Source organism: Leucoraja erinacea, chromosome 27 (assembly GCF_028641065.1).
Source record: "Leucoraja erinacea ecotype New England chromosome 27, Leri_hhj_1, whole genome shotgun sequence".
Taxonomy (NCBI): domain Eukaryota; kingdom Metazoa; phylum Chordata; class Chondrichthyes; order Rajiformes; family Rajidae; genus Leucoraja; species Leucoraja erinaceus.
The window spans coordinates 13,343,285-13,369,515 of NC_073403.1; the positions used below are offsets into that span (position 1 = coordinate 13,343,285).

At 45.4% G+C, this 26,231-nt stretch overlaps 1 protein-coding gene across 1 annotated transcript in view; it reads left to right on the forward strand.

Moving 5' to 3' along the window:
- The window catches only part of ace (angiotensin I converting enzyme (peptidyl-dipeptidase A) 1), a 97,281-nt gene that overhangs the window by 66,015 nt on the left and 5,035 nt on the right, over window positions 1-26,231 (forward strand). Inside the window, 5 exon segments of the mRNA XM_055657075.1 lie at window positions 2,940-3,062; window positions 5,205-5,386; window positions 17,484-17,522; window positions 17,525-17,621; window positions 18,033-18,084. Coding sequence (XP_055513050.1) covers window positions 2,940-3,062; window positions 5,205-5,386; window positions 17,484-17,522; window positions 17,525-17,621; window positions 18,033-18,084 — 493 coding nt within the window.

Consider the following 26,231-nt stretch of genomic DNA (forward strand, 5'->3'; position numbering starts at 1 on the left):
GAAAAGGACACATGAAGCTGTGGGAGAGGGAACTTGCTTGAAATGTATGAGATCATGAGGTACATGGGCGGAGTGATGTTGAATGGTTCCTCTTAAAAATAAAGAGCCATGGGTGGCAAATTTATTTTCTCTCAGGTAGTTCTGTCTTTGGAATCTCTTCCTCAAGAGCTTTGCAAGTGATGTCAAGATGAGTTTATTGGCATATGCATATATATTATGGCATGCTACAGGTATAATGAAATCTTGTCTGCAACAGAATCACAGTCACATAGATTCAGACCACACAACGAAAACATAAATTATATATAAATTCTGCATAAATTCTGCATAAATTCTGCACGACAGTAAATGGAAAAGAGTAAATAAACAATACATTATTGCAAGACACAATTTTTAAACAAGTTCATGGTAGTACAAGAGGTGGTTTGTAGTGTTTCATCGCCAAGATAGGATTAGGGCTGTACAGGTCGGTTGTAGGAAAATAGCTATTCTTGAACCTGGTGGTGTGGGACTTTGGGCTTCTATCCTTCCTGCTCAATGGTTGGTGTGAGAGAGGTCAAGTCCAGATAGAGAGGAGGACCCATAATGATAGATGCTGCCTCATTTTAATGTTATTGATAGTGTTCATGATGGACTGGGCTGAGATCACCACTCTCTGCTTCCTCTTGTGTTTCCCATATGTTGGAATTGCCATGATGCAACCAGTCAGGATACGTTCTAAGACACATCAGTGGAAGTTTATTAGAGTATTCGGTGTCATGCCAACTCTCTTTAAGAAAATAAAAACACTGGCACGCCTTCTTCTTCATTACATCTATTTACTAGGTCCAGGGCAGATCATCGTGAAGCTAATGCCCAGGAATTTGAAACTGCTGATGTTCTCCACTGTCAACCCAGCAATGGAAACTGGCAAAGATAGACTCAAAGTACAAGAGTAATTCAGCGGGTCAGATGGCATCTCTGGAGAAATTGGATAGGTGACCTTTTGGGTCAGGACCTTCTTCGAACTCTGGAAACCAGCACATGGTCTCCAGACTTCCCTTCTGAAGTCAATGATCAGTTGCTTGGTTTTGTTGACATTGAGTGAGAGGTTGTGGTTGTGGCACCACTTAACTAGGTGTTCTATTATTTCACTCCTGTAGGCTGATACATCACTCGCTGTGATTTAGCCAACAATAGTGGCATCATGGCCTTGGACTTATGCCTAGCCATAGATGGGTGTACAGAGTAGAGCAGGGGGGTAAGCACACAGGCCTCAGGTGCACCTGGTCAATGAGGAGAAGATCTTGCTATCAATCCGCACTGATTGAGGTCTCTCAATGAGGAAGTCAAGAATCCAATTGTAAAGGGAGTCTTTGAAGATTTTTAAGGCAGAGTTAGATAAATTCTTGATGAACAAGGATGTGAAATTACATTGCAGATATATGGGATTGCAAAATAGAGTTTACAGTAAGATAGGACATGATCTTATTGTGTAGCAGAGGAAGCGTGAGGGACCAAGCAATCTATTTGTGTTCCTAGTTTGTCCGTACTTAGGATGGTTAATGTTACCGCCAGGTTGTAAATGTTCCAGTTTTGTTTGCTGATAAGTACAGGATGATACACATGCACGTTTTCTTACAGCTTACAATCGAAAAGGTAAATATGTAAGAGGATTATTTTTACTGGGATTAGAATGATCAAAAATCAAATTGGTTATCAAATACAAATCACAACAGATTGACCACATAAAACAAAACAAAACGTTGGGCTGAGGCCACGTCATTGATCCCTATATTAGACACTCATTACATTGAGCAATCTTTCTTACAGTTGGCAAGGCAGGTAATGTATTGTAGCTGTAAAGTGCGTGTCAGAGGAACTAGTTCTCCTGTTCCAAGTACAATTTCCTGGAGCGCAGTGAGATGTCTAGAAACCAACTTAGCACGTTGGGGCATGTTGAGCTGCACTGAGTTTCAGGCATTAGTTTCATCAGATTATCATATTTCATCAGGAATTTGGATCATTGATCCCTGGTGCAGACTAATCTTGAAGTCAGGCAGTAACCTGGGTTTGGGAAATTCTCATGGACTGGACATGATAACAAGCCATGTTGTTCTGGGAACCAGAGACAGTGGGTCAGCTTAAGCTGTGACCAACGGGTTGACAGGCACTTACAGTGCATTCAAACGTGAACAATGAATATGAGGGAGATTGGACCATGGCATCATTATAGCCATACAGGGAAGGGACTGAGAGGGGGTGCCTTAGTGGCAGAGGACAGTATTGTTGTGAAGATAAACAGTATGCTCCGCAGCCACGAGTGTAAGTCCCAAAGGACTGGAATGAGACACAGTAGGAGGAGGAGGAACCAGATCTTGTGCTCCGTGTATAAACCTAAAACATAAGTGGAATTAGAAAAAACAGAATATATGGATTGAAACTCCAAAGTGAAAGGGAAGAACTATAAAGGTAATACTACCTTTGATTACTACCTGAGCCAAATGCAAGATTGGATAAAGTTAATAAGGTCTGAGTGTTGAGCCCATGGCTTAAAGAGTGTGGGATAAAGGAGATTGTATTCATTAACTACTAGCACCAGCACTGGGGAAAGAGAACATTAGTGTGAAATGATTAAATTGTTATGTTCAGAGTAATGTGAAAGAATTAGTATGCACGCACACACAGTAAGTGCAGTAAAGGTGCAGTCCTGCTCACCACGCTGATTACACTGCAGAGAGTGAGGAAGAGAGTTTACGGGAGTCAGGTATGAGAGGCAGGAAGATGGGTTTGACTAAGATGACCAAAACTAACTGATGTCATTGGAATTTGATTGAATCCTATAATGCTTTACAATACTCTACGGAAACGGTTTTGGCCAGTAGAACATTGATTTTCATCAATATGTCCGCCTATGCAATATGCATGAATTCTGCTTATCTTCCTAAACTTTTTCTCAGGTATTTTGTAAGCTTCATCATCCAGTTCCAGTTCCATGAGAGCCTTTGCAAAGCTGCAGAGCACGTTGGACCTCTGTACAAATGTGACATCTACAAGTCACGTGCAGCTGGAAAACTCATTGGGTAAGAGCAATGTAAAAGGGCTGCCGTGGTCTACATAAAGAATTACATTAAACTGTGAAACAAATCACTAGTGAAACAGGTCTATTGGTACAATGCTTGGGATACAAGGCTGGCAGCGCAGAGACTTGGACTAACAAACACAGGATCTGACCAAATCTCACCATGGCTGGTATGGAATTCAAAAGCCAATTGAGAATGGGTGATGATGATCAGAAGATGTGATGAATTCTTATAACATTTACGATAGCAACATTTAAAAGGTATTTAGGTAGACCACAAATAGGCTGGGAATGGGCAGATATAAACTACATGTAGGCAAGTGTACAGTTTAAACTGGCATCATGGTCAGAACAGACTTCATACGCGGAAGGGCCTGGTCGCGTGCCACACTATTCGATGTTCTATCTTCCATCTGGTTCACCGATGCTCTTCAGCAAGGACAGGTTGAGGGAAGGAATCTGTCCTTCCCTGCTTTGTCCTTTATATGACACTTTCACCACATCAATATGGTTAACTCAAAATGTCCTCTGAAATAGTCTAACAAGCCCATCTCCTGAAGGGAAATTAGGAATAGGCAGTAAAGTCCAGCCTTGCAAACGAGCCATCGATCTCAAAAAATGAATAAAGTCAAGCAAGTCACTCCATGATACGTTATAGGGTAGTGGATAAGTTAGCATTCCCAATAGCGGTACCACACAGCAGAAAATGGAATACCACTTTATTCCTATCCTAACTTGCTCCTCCGGTCTTTATATGCCTCGAATGGTATGTCTCAGGAAACATCCCAAGGTACCTCACATGGCTGTAATGTTGATGACTACATTCTGCTCAGATTGCACTCAGCAACATCATATATGACACAACGTCACGTGTTGTGGGTCGAAGGGCCTGTTCCTGTGCTGTACCTTTTTATGTAACCAATAGCCAGACCAGGGATGAGGTCAGATGGTCACACCACAGCTCCTGATCCCACACATTGCTGGATCCTGACATAATCTCTCTGGCCATTGGCTCATTGGTCCAATGAGAGGTGTCATGGGTCCCTAGAATTAGTGACTGAAACATAGAAACATAGAAAATAGGTGCAGGAGTAGGCCATTCGGCCCTTCGAGCCTGCACCGCCATTCAATATGATCATGGCTGATCATCCAACTCAGTATCCTGTACCTGCCTTCCCTCCATACCCCCTGATCCCTTTAGCCACAAGGGCCACATCTAACTCCCTCTTAAATATAGCCAATGAACTGGCCTCAACTACCTTCTGAGGCAGAGAATTCCAGAGATTCCCCACTCTCTGTGTGAAAAATGTTTTCCTCATCTCGGTCCTAAAAGATTTCCCCCTTATCCTTAAACTGTGACCCCTTGTTCTGGACTTCCCCAACATCAGGAACAATCTTCCTGCATCTAGCCTTAAGAATTTTGTACGTTTTTATAAGATCCCCTCTCAATCTTCTAAATTCTAGCGAGTACAAGCCGAGTCTATCCCGTCTTTCTTCATATGAAAGTCTTGACATCCCAGGAATCCGTCTGGTGAACCTTCTCTGTACTCCCTCTATGGCAAGAATGTCTTTCCTCAGATTAGGAGACCAAAGCTGAGGCAATACTCCAGGTGTGGTCTCACCAAGACCCTGTACAACTGCAGTAGAATCTCCCTGCTCCAATACTCAAATTAGCAGTTGTCACAATATTTTCCAAAGATAGACACAAAATGCTGGAGCAATTCAGCAGGTCAGGCAGCATCTCCAGAGAAAAGGAATAGGTGACGTTTCACGGCAGGATCCTCATCAGATGAGTCTGATGAAGAGCCTCGACCCAAAAGGTCACCTATTCCTTTTCTCCAAAGATGCTGCCTGATCCGCTGAGTTACTCCAGTATTTTGTGTCTATCTTTGGTGTAAACCAGCATTTGCAGTTCCTTCTTGCACAATATATTCCAACTCAGGATAACCCTAAAACCCAGATCCTCTGGTACATACGATGCATACGGTACCTTAACCCTACAATGCCTTGTCCAACAGTGATGGCAAACTCTCGTTATGTCAGGGAGCCCATGCATTTTGACTGGTTCACATACCCCCCCCTCCTGTCACCTGTGACTCAGAATCAAAGCCGACGTCTAACTCTTTCTGTGCCTTTCCCGCAGAGACGCCATGAAGCTGGGAAGCAGCAAGCCCTGGTACGAGGCCATGAGGATGATTACTGGGAACACAAGTATGTCGGCCGCGTCTCTGCTGACATATTTTGAGCCGCTGATCACATGGCTGGAAGTGGAAAACAAGAAGAATGGCGAGACACTGGGATGGCCCGAGTATGACTGGACACCAGGTCAGCAATGTTCACCAGTTAAAGAAAAACACGTCCCGACAGTAAGGCAGAAATGCAACACTCATCACATGCCCCTCGCATTCCCCACCCCCGCCAAACAAACAACCCTCACCTGCCCACCCTTGCCAACTCCACGCCCTCCCATCTCCACCAGCCCCACCCTTGCCCAGCCCTTTCAATCACTCGCCTCACGGTTGGTTGGCCCTGGTGTTTGATTATGTCAGTTGTGTGGTCTTCATATGTGAGCCTGAATGTGGCTGGCAAGACCAGCCCTGGAGGCATGCACTGAGGAACCGTGGCTGTAAGGGGAAGGCACTGAGGTGGGTGCAGATGCTGAGGCATTCCACATTCTCTGGCTCTGCCGATTCCATCCTGTCCGCAGTCTTCAGAGTTGATTTCAGGCCCTTTTGGTCAAAGCTCACAAGCTTGTTCCATCCGGGGCGAGGAACGAGTATCACTTCCTTGGATGTCCCTAGTTTCTGAGCAAGAATTCCATAAGGGAGCTTGCTCGGAGCTGTCCATAGAGATTCCTCGACCAGTCTACTGCAACTGTTCCCTCATGTTCATCATGGCCTTGATGCCAAATGGGCTGGCCCTGTCCAGATATTCCAAATTTGTCACTCTGCTCCACCATTTGATGCCCATGAATGATCACAGGGATCTCAGGTGGAAACACTTGCACTGTTTGATATGTTTCTTGTCAATTGTCCAAGTCACACAGCCATACAAAAGGGCTGGTGAGTACAACTGCATTGGTTAACAGTCTGACGTTTCTGTGGCTCATCGTACGCGAGAGTACGTGAAATAGCCGACTGACCTGCCTCGCTGATTGGAGCCGCTGTTTCCACGTCGAAAGAGCCGTCAGATGAAGCTTCTGTCATCTTTTATGCAACTCCACGCTCACCTGTCACCCTGCAAACACCAACCTGCCGCCCCACCAAACCCTCCCTGCCTGTCTCCGACATCCCCTCGATTGCCCACCTGGTCAACTCTTCAACCCACCCACCACCCACCCACCACCACCCACCACCACCCCACCACTCACCTGCTCACTCAGATGCTCCTGAGGCTGGTTCAGTTATACATGTGTAGACCAAGATTGATATATTTCTATCAGGCAAAGGTGTTAACAGTTATAAGTAATTAGCAAGTACATGGAGATCAAGTATAGCTGGAGATCAAAATGCTGGTGAAACTCAGCGGGTGAGGCAGCATCTATGAAGCGAAGGAAATAGGCGACGTTTCGGGTCGAGACCCTTCTTCGGACTGATGTGAGGATGTGGGGTGTGGGAAGAAGAAAGGAAGAGGCTGTGGGAGAGCTGGGAAGGGGAGGGGAAAGAAAAAGAAAGCAGGGACTACCTGAAATTGGAGAAGTCAATGTTCATACCGCTGGGGTGTAAACTACCCAAGCAAAATGTGAGGTGCTGCTCCTCCAATTTACGGTGGGCCTCACTCTGGCCATGGAGGAGGCCCAGGACAGAAAGGTCGGATTCGGAATGGGAGGGAGAGTTAAAGTGCTGAGCCACCGGGAGATCAGGTTGGTTATTGCGGACCAAGCGGAGATGTTCGGCGAAATGATCACCAAGCCTGCAGCTGACATCTAGAGCAGCAGATGCAATAGACGAGGTTGGAGGAGGTGCAGGTGAACCTCTGCCACACCTGGAAAGACTGCTTAGGCCCTTGAATAGAGTCAAGGGGGCAGGTAAAGCGACAAGTGTAGCATTTCCTGTGGTTGCAAGGGAAAGTGCCAGGAGAGAGGGTGGTTTGGGTGGGAAGGGATGAATTGACCAGGGAGTTACGGAGGGAGCGGTGTCTGCGGAAAGCCGAAAGGGAAGGAGATGGGAAGATGTGGCCAATGGTGGGATCCCGTTGGAGGTGGCGAAAATGTCGGAGGATTATTTGATGTATGTGACAGCTGGTAGGGTGGAAGGTGAGGGCAAGGGGGACTCTGCCCTTTTTATGAGTGGGGGGATGGGGAGTGAGAGCAAAGTTACAGGATATAGAAGAGACCCTGGTGAGAGCTTCAGGGTCCCTAAAGAGTGAGGACATCTCCAAAGCCCTGGTGTAGAAAACATCATCCTGGGTGCAGATGCGGCATAGACGGAGGAATTGAAAATAGGGGATGGAGTCCTTACAGGAAGCAGGGTTGGAAGAAGTGTGGTCCAGATAGCCACGGGAGTCAGTGGGTTTATGGTGGATGTCGGTCAGAAGTCTATCACCTGCGATGGAGATAGTAAGGTCTAGAAACGGTAGGGAGATTTCGGAAATGGTCCCATAGAGATCAAGTATAGGTCGGCTGTTGTCTTATGAATATGAAGTTGCTCCGAGCAACTTTTGGTCTTTTGACCTTACATTTTGATATTCATCTTGAAGAACACACAAGAAACCTACAAAGGAATCTTAACGGGGGAAATGATTGGGGGAAAAAAGTTTGATAAATTGATTATAACATGGGATTGCAGAGTTACCAGATTATCCACAATCTTATTAAATAGAGGATTGGCTTGAAAAACCAGTTCCTATTTGTAAGGTTGTACATTTGCATAATATATCACCAGTGGTCATTAACCCATCCAGTTCTAGGTGCGAGTGAACCACTAGTATCAAGATATCAAGTCTCAGCCTGGGAAGGAATCAGCCTGAGAATCAGAAACTGCAGTCGGAACTTCTTGAGTGCAGCTGTCAGTCTAAAACTCTGGTGTTTGAAAAGAAAAATGTATCATCTGCCATCACGGAGCAATATATTCCATGGGGACTTAGCCTGTGACCCGGAGAGTTTAGTTTAGTTTAGTTTAGGGATACAGTGCAAAACAGGCCCTTTGGCCCACTGAGTCCGCGCTGACCAACGTACACCCCGTACACTAGTGGCAATGTACAATTTTCACAGAAGCCAATTAACCTACAAACCTGTAGGTCTTTGAAGTGTAGGAGGAAACCGGAGCACCTGGGGAAAACTCGTGGTCCCAGGGAGAACATACAAACTCCATGCAGACAGCACCCGTAGTCAGGATCGATCCCTGGTCTCAGGCACTGTAAGGCAGCCAGATTCAGATTCAGATTCAATTTTAATTGTCATTGTCAGTGTTCAGTACAGAGACAACGAAATGTCACCCCCTAATGGAGAGGAAAGCTAAACAAAATTCATGTAAATTTACCAGAATATGTAGGCATGCAGAAACTGGGGCAGCAGGAGATCATGTGAAATTATATTTAGAATTATACTAATATTTGTTAGAGACTCTCAATGGGATCTGAAATATGGTGAAAACATAAATAGATAAGAAATAGAAGCTAAAGTGAATCACTCTGTCCTGAACAGCTCCGCTATTCAATATGATCATGGCTGATCTTTGATCCAAATGTCCATTTCCTGCATTCATATTGTCCAAAAACAATTGATCTCTGTTTTAACCATACATAGTGATGGAGTCTCCACAGTCCACACAGGTTAACAATGTCAAAGATTCACCCCAGACTGGCCATGGAAATCACTTCCGATCTCAGTCTTACATGGCCAACTCTGTATTTTGAGATATGTGATCCCTTGCACAAAGTCAACAGGCCGGGGAAAATATTGTTAACACCAAAAAAACTGCAGATTCTCTTCTCAATCCAGCAATTCCAGGAATCAATCTGGCCAAACTCTTTTGACCTCTAAGTTTTGTGTGTTTGAGTTCTTAGATAGGGAAACCAGATCTGAACACAGTTTCCTACTTGTGTGAGTAGGAACTGCAGATGCTGGTTTATATAACCATATAACCATATAACAATTACAGCACGGAAACAGGCCATCTCGACCCTTCTAGTCCGTGCCGAACACATAATCTCCCCTAGTCCCATATACCTGCGTTCAGACCATAACCCTCCATTCCCTTCCCATCCATATAACTATCAAACTGATAGTTTACACTGAAGAAAGAGACAAAATGCTGGAGTAACTAAACGGGTCAGGCAGCAACCAAGTCTCAAGCCAAACCGTCACCTATTCCTTTCCTCCAGAGATGCTGCCTGACCCGTTGAGTTACTCCAGCATTTTGTGTCTATCTACAATTTCCTACACTTAGGTTTCAGTCAGGGTTCAATGTAGTTGCAGAAATGATTGGAATCTTGTTATGACTACAACCAAGTTAAATTATTTGCTTCCATCATTAATAAGGACAAAGTATACTTTTTAAACATTACCTGACTTTGTTACTGGGTTCAGTGAAGCTACAGCCTGGCGATGGTACTGCTAGAAGTGCTACAATAATCTATGGACTGCCTCAGTACTGCCAGATAGTGACAACATTACTGCAACAGTGCACCTCAAATATCGCTGCAGTTCAGCAGCAGTGCAGCTGCACAGTGGCTACAGTCTGGTGAGAGTACAGCTGCAATATGGCAATAGAGAAGCTACGCTACTCCTGCAGAATGGTTTCAGTCGTGTTGCAATACAGCTTCAGGAATGCTTGCTGCATTATTTCCACAGAATGGCTAAACTACTGTTATGGTATGCCGAGAGTTCTATCACATTACAGCCGCAACGAACAGCAGAATCACGACAGCACTGTTCTATTGTAGGAATAGGAATCTATTGTATTTCTACACAACTGGTGTAGAATCTTACAACATTGCTGCTGATTGGTACAGTGCAGATAATCGCATGGCCGTATGTCAACATTGCTGCAACAGTATTCCTGCAGGATTGCTACAGTGCAGCTTCTGCTGCTAAAGTGTGCCTGCAACTCTGTGACTAGGGCTGCAGTTTGGTTGCATTCTGACGCGGTACGGCTAAAGTTCATGTACAGTACGGCTAACACCATCAACTACTATACATCTGCAGCTTTACCGCATGGCTATTGTTTATCTGCGGTACTGTTACAGTGATGGCAACAATGCTGCTGCAGCGTGCCCACGGTGCTGCAACATTACAACCACAGTGCAACAACCGTGCATCTGCAGTGCTACTGCTGAATAGCCTCCTTACTTCTACATTCAGGCTGCAGGACTGCTCCAGTATTTCTGCTATTGAGCTGCAACAGTACTGCTACTACATAGCTGCATGTCTGCCACATATTGTATTGTGAGCTTGTGTCTTGTCCTACACCTCAACAGCTACAGGACCGCCACAGTATTGCTACTTTGTTGCTGTAGTATTGCTCAGCATGACTATAGGATAACAATAGTACTATAAAAGCATGACTATAGAATGGCTGTGATACTGCTGTGGTACATCCACTGCACATCCGCTGTATGGCTGCAATACTGCTGCAGTTTGACTACCGCACATGGCTACAATACTGCTAAGGTATGTGCTGCACTGCTACCTTTAGCCACAGAATGCAACTGGCCTGGATGGAGTCCCCAGCCTTGTTCTCTGAGCCTGCACGAACCAGTTGGCAGAAGCACTTGCAGATATCTTTATCCTCTCCCCGTGCCAATCTGAGGTTCACACCTGCTTGAAGAATATCACAATTATCCAAGTGCCAAAGCAAAAATCAGTAGTGTGCCTTAATGACTAACGTCCTGAGTTCTGTCATCTACTGTCTAGAACTGCCAGTGCTTCAAGGGACTGGTCACATCACCCATCAACTCCAGCCTTCAAGACAGTCCAGACCCAATGCAGTACGCAAGTGTCACAACGGGTCCACAGCTGACGTCATCTCCCAGCCTCAAACTCATCCCTGAAACAAGGACGCCTACGTTAGACTTCCATTTATGGAATATAACTCCATCTTCAATACCCTAATTTCATCAAAATCATCTACAAACTCCTGGGCCTAGGCCTCAGCACCCCCTTCTGCTTCTCGATGCTTGATCTTCTGACCCATAGATCACATCAGTGAAAACAGGCAACAAAACAGTCTCCCGGATAATTCTCAAGACTAATGCTCAACAAGACTGCAGTCGCAGCCCCTACCTAAACTCCCTTCACACTCATGTCTAAGTGGCCTAATTCGGCTCCAACAGACCTCTCGAAGGCTAGGATATAGCCCCGATCTTACAATCTACCTTGAGTGAAACGCAAAGTGCTGGGTGTCAAGTTGTATCAAAAAAGGGAATGGATAGGCGATGTTTCAGGATGGAACTCTTCTTTGGACAACTTACACTCTACCTTTTTGCAGTATTCACACTTTTAAACTGCACATTATAGAAGAACTACTATACTCTGCACTCTGTTTGTTTTCTCTTTTGCACTCTCTGTTGTACTAATGCACTGTATGGTCTTCTACTACTGGATAGTATGCAAAACAAAGTTTTTGATTTTATCTTGGTACATATAACCATAATAAACCAATACCAATACTGCATCCTCACAGTACTGCTGCATTATGCCTGCAAAACTGCAGCAGAACCACTAGAGTTTAGCTGCTATTCTGTTATAATATGGTTGCTGCAAGCTGCCGGATGACTACGGTACAACAAAAATATGGGGCCATTGCCTTACAATAACAGTACATGCTGTAGCACAAATACTATCCCTTCCTAACATCAGCACTGTTGCAACTGCTGCTGCACTGCTAGAGTGGTGCTGGTGAATGTGAAATGTCCGTGTGTTATTCATGGTTATCCGGCCTTAATTCCACAATTTACAGTAGACACAGGTCTTTGGGAAGTGGGAGGAAACTAGTGCTCCAGGATAAAGCCCACATTGTCATGGGGAGAATGTCTACATTTCACAGAGACCCCAAGAAACCATCGACTCCACAGTCAACAAGGCCCAACAGAGGATGTACTTCCTGCGGCAACTGAGGAAACAAAATCTGCCACAGGCAATGATGGCCCAATTCTATACTTGTAGAGTGTGTCCTCACCTTCTCCATCATCGTCTGGTTTGGCTCAGCCACCAAGCACGACATTCAGAGGCTACAGCAAATCGTTCGATCAGCTGAGAAGGTTGTTGGATGCAACCTTCCCCCCATTGACGAACAGTACACTGCAAGGGCCTCAGGAAGCGAGCGGGTAATATCATCTCTGACCCCTCTCACCCTGGCCACAAACTCGTGGAATCACTTCCCTCTGGAAGGCGACTCCGGACTGTCAAAGCCGCCACAGCCAGACATAAAAACAGCTTTTTTCCACAAGCAGTAGCTCTACTCAATAACCAAAAGTCTGTAGCCTCCATTTGCTCTGGTATTTTATTTCATTCGCATGTTTAAACTATAATGTTTTATTCTTAATGTTTCAATGTTTTATGGTTTATTCTTAATTCTTTACCGTATGTCGTGTTGTTACTTGTGAGCGGAGCACCAAAGCAAATTCCTTGTATGTGTACATACTTGGCCAATAAACGTATTTATTCATTCATATCCTGGTCACTGGAGCTGTGAAACACCAATTCAATGAGCTGTGCCAATGTGCTAATTGTTAGAGATAATTATAATGAACTCATGGAAAGCCCTCAGGAATTGACCCATACCTTCAAAAAGTTGTGATAATAAAAGGTTGGAGTTTGGCTCCGACTGATATGTTTTAAAACAGTGTTCAATCTGAGCAACAACTCCGGAAGTTTATATTGGCATTGGAAGAGTAGACCGTGGATTTACCTGAATACTGGGATTTAAAGGGTTAGATCATATCACCAGAAAACAGGCTTGCCTTCCTTTCACAATAGAATATTAAGGATATAGCCAAATAAGGACCAGAACCAGGGGCCACAGTTTTAGAATAAAGGGGAGGTCATTTAAGACCGAGGTGAGAACAAACTTTTTCACCCAGAGAGTTGTGAATTTATGGAATTCCCTGCCACAGAGGCAGTGGAGGCCAAGTCACTGGATGGATTTAAGAAAGAGTCAGATAGAGCTCTAGGGACTAGTGGAGTCAAGGGATATGGGGAGAAGGCAGGCACGGGTTATTGATAGGGGACGAATAGCCATGTTCACAATGAATGGCGGTGCTGGCTCAAAGGGCCGAATGGCCTCCTCCTGCACCTATTTTCAATGTTTCTATGAGGTGGGTAATCTGACTAAATTAGAAATGGAATGTTTGGGATTGAAATCAAGAAACACACAATTAGAAAACCTCCTCTCCCCATAGGTTGTAGGTGTAGAGGGTGAGGGCAGAGAGGGAATGTTTTGCAGCCATTGTGATATTTTGAGCAAAGTAAGGGGATGTGCAGGAAGGCTGCTCAGATCACTCAGAGAAAAGCACAGGGCAGGCTGATCAGGGCAGCCAGTGCTCTGATCGTCAATGCGTCAGAACAGGGATTAACTTTCACTGCTTCCTTTCCAGCCTTCGCATCCACTGAACCTTCAGCTCCGACAACATCAGCTCCCGCAAACAGCAATGTGGCTTTCCTGGGATTGAGTTTAGCGCCAGACCAGGCAAAGGCAGGGCAGTGGATTTTGTTTGTACTGGCCCTTGTCCTGGCCATAGCCGTCATAATCATTTCAATAAAAATGTTCAAAAGAAAGTGATGAACTAACAAAACATCACCTGACTATCAAATGGATTTAAAATAAATCTTGTAAGGTCGGAACTCTTTCACTATGCAAACCAAACAATTCAGTGCTCAATTTGTAAATCTGGTGTAAGAATGTTTATTCAATCACGTATTTTCTCTAGCAATGATTAGGTATTTTGTGCAGGGATATGAAATAATATATCAAATGGCTCTCTAATGTTTGTAAATTGTTGTAATTTTTAATGTAAATTCAAGCAGTTTCAGGTTTCATTGTTGAGATTCCATGAAATAATGTTGGTCAGATCTTAAAAATATAGATACCAGAAAGGCAACTGTATTGAATTGCAGTAAAAATGAGGCCACATGTATATATAACTCCAGTGTGTACTTGACCAATACTGCCAGAAGCAAACATGCAACAATACACGACTGCATTGGAAATGCAACCACATGTAACTGCAGTGGAAATGCAATCATGTCTTCCAACATTAGAAATGCAGGCAAATCTAGCTGCCATGGAAAGGTTTGGTGATTAGGCTTTTATCTTTAAGCAGGATTGATATATTCTAATACTGGAGTAACGAAAGCTGCAATTGCCCACTCAAAGTCTCGCACCCCACACTTCACTAAATTCCCTAGGATGTCTCTCTTGGTCTTCAGCAATGGGCTGCACCATTATCTGCCAGCAGCATTGGTTCACACACATAATAAACAGACATTGCCCTCTCACACGGGACACCTGGACCTGCTTGAGTTTTTGGAGAGGGAGACGGTTCTCCAGTGCATCACGCCTGGTGTGATTTTGCTAAATAATTGGTTTATCAAATTTTTGAGCCGAATGTGAGATCTTTAAAACAATCAGGAGAATGCATTACGCGAGGGAGCCTGGTGCGGATGTGAATAGTGTGGGATGCCATCAAAGTTCATCGACATTATTAACAAAAGATTACTTCCGTTTCTGTCGATTACTTTAAAACGGGTAACATGGCCAGTTTATATTCTAGCTTCATAAGACTTTAAAAATGTTTCTTAATATTTTTAAACTCTATTTCTCTTCTAAAACAATGAACTGTTGAAGAGAGGCTAAATGTAATAACTTGCTGTTGCAATGGCTCGCCGAATGTCTCCTGTGTGTAGATGAGCTGCATAAACGTTACGCTGCCAGTTTTGGTTGGCAGCCTGTGTTGACTCGATTGAGTTCCACCAGGATGAAGGCTGGAGGGTTACAATTAGCCGGAATATCTCAATGCTAGACAGGTGATGTTCAGTCAGTGCTTGCCGCTCATTGCCATCCGATGGACATCCCGAGGAGATAGGCAGGTTGGATTGGGACATTTATATCTCTGAGAAGTCCATCAAGACTCACTGCCAAGCCTTGAGTGAACAATGACAAAGAATGCAACAAGAACTCATCGAGAAGCAAAGCCAGCACCTTCGGGAGAGTGCAATTGGTGAGGAAAACATATCAAGAATCCACCGAGGAAACCAAATCTAGTGGCAACTGCTGAACAAGCTGCTGTATTCTCGAAAGATCTACTTCATAACATTACATTGTTTCTCTCATGTACGTACGTACATTCGTTGCATGATTTGTGTGCAAGTTCCACTTCCTGGTATGCGGGGATCCACATACTAGAATCAGATGGCTTAAGCGACCGGTGTAACTAGCAGCATGAACAATATACTTGAGCTGTTTTAAACTGTATTTTGTTCTGTCTCCTTTATTCTCTACATGTCGTTATTACAATGTGTGGATATCTTTGCCTTCCCTTCATGCTCTGCATGCTAGGGTAGGAATGATGTCTCTGGAATCCAATTTAGATATGGTGATATCAGAACACACTGCAGGCAGGAGAGTCACAAAAAATCTTGGAGACTACCCTTAATATGTTTTGTACTCCTTCAACCAAAGACCGGGAAGTATAACTACGCATAATTTACCCGATTATATCTGTGAACGACATCACTGACTGAGTTGTCTGACAGGTACCATTAAACAACAACATCTCCAGTAATATTTGACAGGAATGTTGTCAGACAAGAGTCGACATTGAACAAAGAAGGCAATACCGAGATAAGTACTCAGATTAAAGAAAGTGAAAATGTTAGAGGTGAAGCGTTTAGGACTTAAGCAGCTTCAAACGTGTCTGCCAAGTGTGCTGTGATTTGAATTTGAAAGCAAAGGTCCACAGATACGATTCTGAAGGTACTCAGCCGGTCAGACAGCATCTGTGGATAGAGAAATGGAATAGATGTTGCAGGTCAAGGACCCTTCAATCGGAAATATTAAAATAATAATAATAATAATAATAATAATAATAAAACAAATGTAGTTTTAAGCTGCAAAGAAAGGTTTAGAGAACAAGGGAGGTGTGAGTAGGTGGAAAGCTATGTTGTCCTCACAACACACATGCCTTTGATGCCTTCCAGGTAGGGGGTTGACAAATGTTAGTTATCCGCAGCGGAGCTGTCTGCAGGAGTGTATCTAGGGGAGTTAGATGGAGTATAGAGGAACAAAAACAAACTGGTTGAAACTAAGAGTTACAGAACATGGCTAGTGCTGGATGGATGGCCTTAGACTTAATCTCCAATAAAACAACGGCCCTCTGTCAATCTCTATCAATCTGCACTTTACATCTAAAGCCCTCTCTCCTCGGTTTTTTCAAATAGTTTTCCGCCATTTAAGCTTTTCACGCAACCACTGAGCAGTGCACCATATTTCTCAGAATATCAGAGCGGTTTCAGCCTTCGGCATTTCCTACAGCACTGATAACAAGCATTGTCTGAAGAACGGTCTTGACCCGAAATGTCACCTTTTTCCTTCGCTCCATAGATGCTGCCTCACCCGCTGAGTTTCTCCAGCATTTTTGTCTACCTTCGATTTTCCAGCATCTGCAGTTCCTTCTTAAACAATCATTGTGAAGTTTCTTTGGCTGCAAAGTACTTGCATGTCCCAAGTTGGGGAGTAAACTTTCAAACTCCAGCCCTTTCCCTTCTTTTCAAGTGTAATCGGTATCATCCACACCAATGTTTGATCACTGAGATATGCAGCCAAATGAGATGTGCCCCAAATCCTCACCACTTAGGCAGTGTGCACTCCCTCAGATTCTTCATTCCACCAAAGAATATAAAGCACTGTGCAGTGGGTGAAAGACTGTTTTAATACAATAAACGCAATGACTATGAGTGAGTGGTGGAATAAAGCTCAATGAAGCAGAATGGCTGGGAATTTAGTCATAGAGTGAGAGTGTGGAAACAGGCCCTTCGGCCTAACTTGCCTACACTGGCCAACATGTCCCCTGCTCCAATAGTCCCACCTGCCCGTGTTTGGTCCAGATCCCTCCAAACCTGTCCTATCCATGTACCTGTCTAAAGCTATTTATCTGTCTTCTACCTATTCTGTCTATACACTAAAACTCTGATCTTGTGCTCTTCCGGTTTATGTGGATTTTCTATTTGTGTAAAAACGGTACACTATAGTGCTACGATATTTCGCCACCTTACTCACCATCTCCTGTGCTCAAGTGCAACACGTTTTATTCTGTGCTCATTTTAAAAGTTATTTAGGTTTACAAATCGTAAAAACCGCACAAGCGCAAAATTGGTCTCCTCTCCTGTCAGTCACCCGGGACGGCGACACCCAGGCCGGGATGGCGACGCCCCTTCCGGCGCAACATCGCCGCACTGATTGGCTGGGTTCTCTGTCTCTCACAGGCGGGGAGAATATAGCTGAAGGAGCGGAGCGAACAGAGCCTGGCCAAGAGCTGCAACATCGAGATCCTGGGGTGGTGAGGAGGGAGACTCTGGGACTGACTGCGAGACCAACTGCTGCAACCTCGCGATCCAGGGGAGGTGAGGACGGAGAGTGGCAGGATTGAGAAAGAGGAGGGGTAGGGAGGGAGAGGGGGGAAAGTGGGGGAGGTGAAGAAGGAGAGTGGGTGGTGGGGATAGAGGGATAGGAGGGGTGTAGGGAGAGAAGATTAGTCATGGAGGGAGGGAGGGAGTGATAGTGGGTAGTGGAAAGGAAAAGGAGAGGTGAGGGAGGGATTAGGGGAGGGGGGAGAGGGGAAAGAAGAGGATGAAGAGGAGGGGGAGGGAGTGCTGTGGATGAGGGTAAATGAGCCGCGCCTGCGCAGTTAGGGACTATGAGTGAGTGGTGGAATATTGCGTTGTGGGAACGGGTGAGTGGTGGAATCTTCGTCGGGTCTATCCCTCGAGGTCGAGGATGATGGTTTAAGTTCTGTTGTTTTTATGAACTCTCAGGTGGCTTATGATTCCAATCCTGGCGTTGAAAGTTCTTCGGCATTCAGGACAGGTAACTCCAGATGGCAGATCGGGCTTTGGTTGGTGCTGCCTCTCTTTCCGTTTTCTTCTCTTTTCTTCTAATTCTGGGCATCTCTTGGCTTTGAAGGTCGGTGTTCCTTCTTGGGTGATGGTCCGCCAGAGTTTTCCATCCTTGGCATTGGTTTCCCAATTGTCGATGTCGATTTCACATTTCTTCATGCTGGCTTTTAAGGCGTCTTTGAATCTCTTCTTTTGCCCGCCTCTTTTATGTTTGCCTTCCTTAAGCTGGGAGTAGAAGGGTTTGCTTTGGTAGATGCTCGTCTTCCATCCAAACGACATGACCGACCTATCTTAGTTGGTTCTTGATGACGAAGGCTTCGATGCTAGATGTTTCCGCTTCATTCAGCACGCTGACGTTGGTTCTTCTGTCTTCCCAACTGACATTTAAGCTGCTTCGAAGACATCGTTGATGAAACTTTTCAAGTGTTTTCAGATGGCGTCGGTATGTTGTCCAGGTTTCTGATGCAAACCGGAGCGTTGGAATCACCACTGATTTCTACACTAACATTTTGGTGTCTGTTCGGATGTCACGATTTTGAAAGACTCTCATTCGAAGACGTCAAAAGCTGTTCCAGCACACTTAAGACGATGTTGGGTCTCGTCATCAAGGTCGACATTGGAGGAGAGGTGATGTGGATGGTTGTCGCAATGAAGATAATGAACAGTGTTGGGACAATCATGCATCCCTGTTTCACTCCTGATCTGACTTGAAATGGCTCACAATTACTGTTGCTGGCCATGACAGTGGAAAGCATGTCATCGTGGAGGAGTCTCAGGATTCAAATGTACTTTTCAGGACATCCAAAGGTGGATAGGACGTCCATTAAGAGTTCCCTTGATACCGAGTCGAAGGCCTTAGTGAGGCCGATGAATGCCATGTACAAAGGTTGAAGTTGTTCCACCTGGAATATTGCATTGGTGAACAGGTTGCTTTGGGGTCCAGGCCTCCCATGGGGGCTATGGGTGAGTGGTGGAATATTGCATGTAGGGAAAGGGTTGCATTGGGGGAACGGGTGAGTGGTGGAATATTGCGTTGGGGAACGAGTTGCATTGGGCCTCCCATGTGACTGGGACCCAATAGGTCCCACTTAGTCTCGTGTTTCTTAAATGTTGGGATAGTCCCTGCCTCAACTACCTCGTTTAGTAGCTTGTTCCATACACCTACCACCACTTGTGTGAAAAGGATACCCCTCAGATTCTTGCTAAATCTTTTCCTCTTCACCTTAAACCTATATCGTCTGGTCCTTGAGTCCCCTACTCTGGGCAAGAGAATCTGTGCATTTAAAAGCAGGTAACAGGGATAGGGTGGTGGTTATGTTAGAACTAAGGCACCACCCATAGGGGTGCAGTCTGAGCGCTGTGCACAGTTCTGGTCACAACTTTACACGAAAGATCTAAGCTAATAAAAAGGAACTGCAGATGCTAGTTTATACCAAAGACAGACACAAAATGCTGGAGTAACTCAGCGAACCAGGCAGCATCTCTGGAAAAAATTGATAGGTGGTCAGGAGAAGAAAAATCTAATTACACTGAAGAGGGTGCTGAGGTGATTTAACGGGATGCTGCTGAAATTGTTGGTGGGAAGAAAGATTTCAAAAGCTGGAGTTACTTTCTTAGCAACAGCGGATCCAGAGGGGAGACTTAAAATAAATATATAAGGTTACTAGACTAAGTGGGACCCTGTCCCACGGGAGGCCTGGTCCCCCAACGCAACCCGTTCCCCAATGCAATCCGCCGACAGAGCCCCAACCTCAGCGCCAAGGCGGCGGATCCCTGCGGGCCCGGGGTGGCAGAAATTAAAATGGATGTAATCTTAACCGTGTTCCCGTGTTGCCGTTGTGAAAAAAAGATGGCGATCTGAATTCAGGATGGGCCCCAACTGCGCAGGTGCAGCTGAGGACCCTATGGGTGCCCTTTGTGATGCCAGTAAAGACACGCACAGGAACTCTCCCCCAACTGCCCATGTGCGGGTGGAGGCGCTTTTTTAATGTTAATAACTTTTAAAATATACCATCAATCTGAACAAACCTTGTTTCATTTACAGCAAAGGACAACGGTAAGTAAGGTGGGGCAAAAATTGTAGCGCTATTGTGTATAATATAGGTGTTTGCGCAAATAGAGGTACAACACAAATCTGCAAACAAACAAGATGAGAATTTTAGTAATATATAGATAGATGAGGGTCCAGCAGAGAGTTAAAAGGAAGCACCAAGTTCCCTAATCACCAACCAGAGAGTGTAGATTTAAAGTAATTAGTGGAAGGATTAGAGAGGAGATGAGGACGCACGGGATGAAGGGGTCTGGGATTTGCCGCCTGAAAAGGTGGGAGAGACACCAACACTCTTCATGTTTCAACAGTACTTGATGAGCCGCCACTTCTAGTGCTGTCGGTTGAGAGGGCTAAAGCTGAACAGCTATTTTCCAAACATCACAGACAGAGTCACAGAGTGATACAGTGTGGAAACAGGCCCTTCGGCCCAACTTGCCCACACCGGCCAACACCTGCCAACTACACCAGTCCCACCTGCCTGTATTTGGTCCATGTCCCTCAAAACTTGTCCTATCCATGTATGTTATGAATAAAAGGCCTTCTACACATATTTGTTCAGATTCGCCAGGCCTGTGAGTTTCTCTGGCCCTGCTAATATTTGACTGGACACTGGAGCCATTCGAGGAAGCTCCCAGGTCAAGCTGATTCCTCCCCAGACCAAAAGTGCTGCAAGAAATGGCTTAAACTAAACAAAAATTCACAGAACTCCTGTCAATACCAGTTTACATTTGTAATCCAGATCTTTCTTTGGCCACAGTGGGGTGACCAAAGTGATTCCATTATTTTCTATGTTAAAGAAGGAACTGCAGATGCTGGTTTAAACTGAAGATGGACAAAAATGCTGGAGAAACTCAGCGGGTGAGGCAGCATCAATGGTGCGAAGGAAATAGGCAACGTTTCAGGTCAAAACCCTTCTTCAGCCTCACCCGCTGAGTTTCTCCAGCATTTTTGTCTACCATCATTTTCTATATCAGCTCCTGGTTTCGCCAAGCTCATTTGTTTTACTTTGCTTTTCAGACAGCCAATGTTCTGAGCACCACTGATAAATGATTCTCACCTCCACCACTCCCTCCCACGGCATATTCCACAATCCTACCACAATAAGTACAAAACATTTCCTCTGAAAATCCCTGATAGATTTGTGGACAATGATAGATGTAAAATGCTAGAGTAACTCAGCGGGGTAGGCTTCTTCAGGTCTCGACCCAAAACGTTACCCATCCCTTCTCTCCAGAGATGCTGCCTACCCCACTGATTTACTCCTGCTTTTTGTGTCTATCTTTGGCTTAAACCCGCATCTGCAGTTCCTTCCTACACACTAGGTTTATGGCACTTTGTTTTTGAACACTGGAAGTATTCTGTGTGCCAAACCCATCAAAACATCATCACCGTTTTAAAGATTCAAGCTGTTTAGCTTCTGGGGAAAGGAACCAAAACATGTTGCACCTTGACTGACCCAGCTGGTTCTCGAACATACACCCTGCTTGTTATTGGGTGAAAGAGACCCACCCTCTACGTTACACACATTGGCCCAGGTCCCTTCAAGATATTAATAACAAGCAAACAATCAGGGTCTGTCTGGGCCTGAGACACCGTTGTTGATGGTTATATTTTTGGTTATGGCACTCGGATTAAAATTTCCTGGCAGCCATCAGCCTAATAACTCCTGGAAGGCCTGATGTTATAAATCACCTGGGAATATTTACATCAATACCAAGTGCCAAATATGAATCAGTCAACTTCATGCCCATTATTGTTCATTGTTCCTTTCTATCGTTTATATCAGGCTATTAATCCAAATCATCAGACAGTTAAGGACTGCCAATGATATCATAAATAACACAGGATTCATTTAGTGGATCAATAAAGGAAGGTATTACACACACACACAAACTAATTCACATGCATCTTTGTAATGTAAAAAATTTGCAGACACATTTTTATTCCACATGTACATACATACGTTCATACCCACAGACTCACTATTTGGAATCTCACAAACATGCAGATACCTTCATGGGCACACATATCCTGAAACACTCACATCAGTGCTTGTTACACAACTCTTACACACTCCGGCACAGTCACAAACAGCATCAATGATACACACCCAAGGACCTTCTGAAGATGGCTGAATCCTACCATTGTGAGGTGTGTCATCAGTTGACAGTACGTGTTGAAAATTCCCGTAGCAGCTTTGCCTCTTCCGACGGCGTGCTGGTTTATGGGCAATGAGAACTGTTGCCCTGACACCCATGCTACCACTGAGCCTGTAGTGTCCGGACAAGCAGGGGCAGCTTGGGCTTCATATCACCCACCGCCTCAGTGCCATTCCTAGTTGTCCACCCCACTCCAATGTGTGGACAACCCCCTGGCCTGTGACAGCTGCCCTTGTTAACAGGCACTCAATCATGAGGACAAATAGTGTGGAAACAGGCCATTCAGCCCAACACATCCATGCTGTCCAGCAGACATCCATCTGTATTAAACTAATTTTCCAGTACTTGGCTTGTAGCCTTCAACGTTTGGGCATTTAAATCGCTTGGTCTCGACGATGTTACATGCTGTCAATGACTCTGCTTCCACCACTCCCTCAGGCAATGCATTCCAGGTGCTCACTGCTCTCTGGGTGAAAAGGGTTCCCATCAGATCCCCTCTAAATCACTTCCCCCTTACCCTGCATACCTGTATATGTCCTCTAATGGTATCTACCACTAATAAAGGAAAAGGCTTCTTGAAGCCTACTCTATCTGTACCATTCATAATGTTCCTTCATACCTTGGTTGTGTTCACTCATAACCACCTCCGCTCCAGGGAAAACAGACCCAACCTATCCTCGTTACAGAAATGTATCTTCCCAGGCAAGATCCCCGTGAACTTCCGCTGCATCTTTCTCTGAATCACATCTTTCCCATAGTGCAGTGACCAGAGCTCCAGCTGCGGTCTGACCAATGGTTTAACCTCACTGGATTTGCATTCAATGTGGATTTGCATTCAATGCTCCAGCAAATGAAGACCTGTGTCACGCAAGCCTTCTTTAGCACGTTACTGTTGTGCTGCCACCTTCAACAAACTTTGGACAAACTCCAAAGTAATGGGTTCCATTGCGTAGTAGCCATTGAGCCTAACTCTGTATGTTATGGTTATGACCTTTAAATTTTATCTGCCTGTAATTATGTGGGTGGGATTTATTACATAGTTGGAGGCGTGTTTGTGGCTGGGGTGTTTCACACAGACGCGCTTTTAGTTGTTAGTTTTAGTTCGGAGGAGGCGATTTTATACCAATATCTGGTGTTTACACATGAGACCATGCCTGTTTGTCATCAAAATATATCCAGACATGAGGACTTGAGACAATGGCCTTACTTGAAGGATGTGAAAATATCTCAAATAAATTCTGGTATTGGCCTTCTTATCGGAACGAATGCTTTGAAGGCATTGGAACCCATACAGATTGTGAGGAGCCAAGGTGATGGGCCGTTTGCTGTGAAAACCCTACTAGGATGGGTTATCTATGGCTCCTTGAGAAGGGGCAATGAAAGCAGGAACCAGAAGAACAACCCTGCCACTGCTGTTAATCAAATATCTATGGGTAAATTAGAAATGTTATTGATCAAGCAATACAATCATGACTTCAATGAAAGTGCCAGTAAGGAATCAGAAGAAATGTCCAGGGAAGAGCTGAAGTTCTTGGATATTATGAACTACTCAGTAAAGATGATAGACGAACACTATTGTCTGGACTTACCTTTCAAACAAAGTGTTAGTCTGCCGAATAATTGCCGTATGGCAGAGCAACGCACCCAGAATCTGAAACGCAAGTTTGGCAAGAATACGAAATTTCATGAGGAATATACGTCTTTCCTAAAGGATATGATTGAAAATGATTATGCCGAAATGGTACCAACAAACCAACTGAATCGAAGTGATGGAGAGCTTTGGTACATTCCGCACCATGGTGTACCACTCGAAGAAACGGACCTTGAGGGAGGTCTTTTACTGTGCTGCAGTCATCAAAGGAACATCACTTAACTGTCAACTACTGCAAGGTCCAGACCTTACCAACTTACTAATTGGAGTTCTCATTAAATTCAGACAAGAACCAATTGCTTTGATGGCTGATATTAAAGCGATGTTTCATCGTCAAAGTATCAGAAAAACACATTGACTACTTGTGAATCTTATGGTGGCCTGAAGGGGATGCACAACAAGATCTTGTTGAATACCTCATGAAGGTACATCTCTTTGGAGCAGTGTCATCACCAAGCTGTGCAAACTTTGCATTAAAGAAGACCGCAGAGGACAATAAAGCTCACTTTCCGGAAGAGGTGATAACTACTGTGAAGAATAATTTCTATGTGGATGATTGCTTAAAATCCATGTCAACTGAGCAGGAAGCAGTTCAAATTGAAAAACATCTGACTTCCCTCTGCAATAAGGGAGTATTCACACTTTCCAAGTGGATCAGCAACAGTCGTGTTGTATTGGAAAGCATTCCACCAGATGATAGAGCCAAAGAGACCAGGGAGTTGGATTTGGACAAAGCCAATTTGCCAATGGAAAGAGCACTGTTCAAGTTGTGTTCAAGTTCAGAATCTCAATTCAAGAGCGACCATGTACTAGAAGGGGTATCCTATCCGTGATTGGTTCCGTTTACGACCCTTTGGGATTTCTTGCACCATTTACACTGCCAACCAAGTTGATTTTGCAGGATCTTTGTAAGGAAAAACTTGGATGGGATGAGAATATAACACAAACTTCCTCTCACCGATGGACAGAATGGTTAGCAGATCTCAACAAGATCTCAGAATTCAAAGTGGACCAGTGCATGAAGCCTACAAACTTTGGTCAGGTCAGAGGTACACAGCTGCATCATTTCTCAGATGCCAGTGAAAGTGGTTACAGTACAGTTTCATATCTAAGACTGGAAAATGATAACAAAGAAGCACCCGACTCATCACGCCGCACCACCGCTATGGCCGTCCCGCGCCGCCCCGCCGACTATCCACCCACCGGGACCTCGGACGCATCGCCCGCGGACCCCGACTCAACTGCCACGGGACTCCGACCATCGGGTCCGTTGACCCGCGCCACGGGACTCCGACCATCGGGTCCGTTGACCCGCGCCACGGGACTCCGACCATCGGGTCCGGTGACCCGCGCCACTCCACCTCCCTCTAACTACTCACAGCCGCCGCCTTACCTGGAGCCTGGACTCTGCACTGGGCCTGAAGCCTCCACGTTGCTTACTCCCACTCTCCTGGGCTTGACTCCACTGGGTCCTAGTGCCAGTCTGCCCAACCTTGCTAACCTCAGTGGCAGTTCCACTGACTCTCCCCCATCCCCCTCCAACTATGTGACCCCCGCTCTTCCCCACCCACATTATAGCCCTCTCACCCCCCCACCCACTGACCACCCACCACCCCTCCAACACCCACAACCCCCCCCACACACATCGCCCCGTCCCCAGTCCACACACCTGCCTTCCTCTGGCCCCAACCCCCATCCCTGCCGGGTGTTCACCATCCCCCCCCCCCCCCCCCCCCCCCCCCCTCCCACCACTCTCCCACACCGAACGGTCTGTCCTCAGCAGAGGTCTTACCTTTGTCCCCCTCTGTCCCCATCTCAATGAGTTCCACGCCCACCATGACTTGGAGCGCTTCTACCATCGCCTCCGCCTCACAGCGCACTTCCATGGGAAGGAGTCCTCGCCCCCCAATGATGACCCCTTTTCCCGTCTCCAACGCACCACCTCCTCGTGGAACCCCCCTCGCGAAGTCCCGGCTTTGGAACTCTTTATCCAGAGCTGCCACCGCGACGTCAACCGCCTCAACTTCTCCACTCCCCTGTCTCACTCCAATCTCTCCCCCCCTGAACGCACTGCCATCGAATCACTCCGCAAAAACCCAGATTGGGTTATCAAACCATCTGACAAGGGAGGTGCCGTGGTAGTCTGGCGCGTCGATCTCTACAAAGCTGAGGCCACGCGCCAACTCTCGGACACCTCCTCCTACTTACCCCTGGACCATGACCCCACTGACGAGCACCAGGCCACCATATCTAGCACC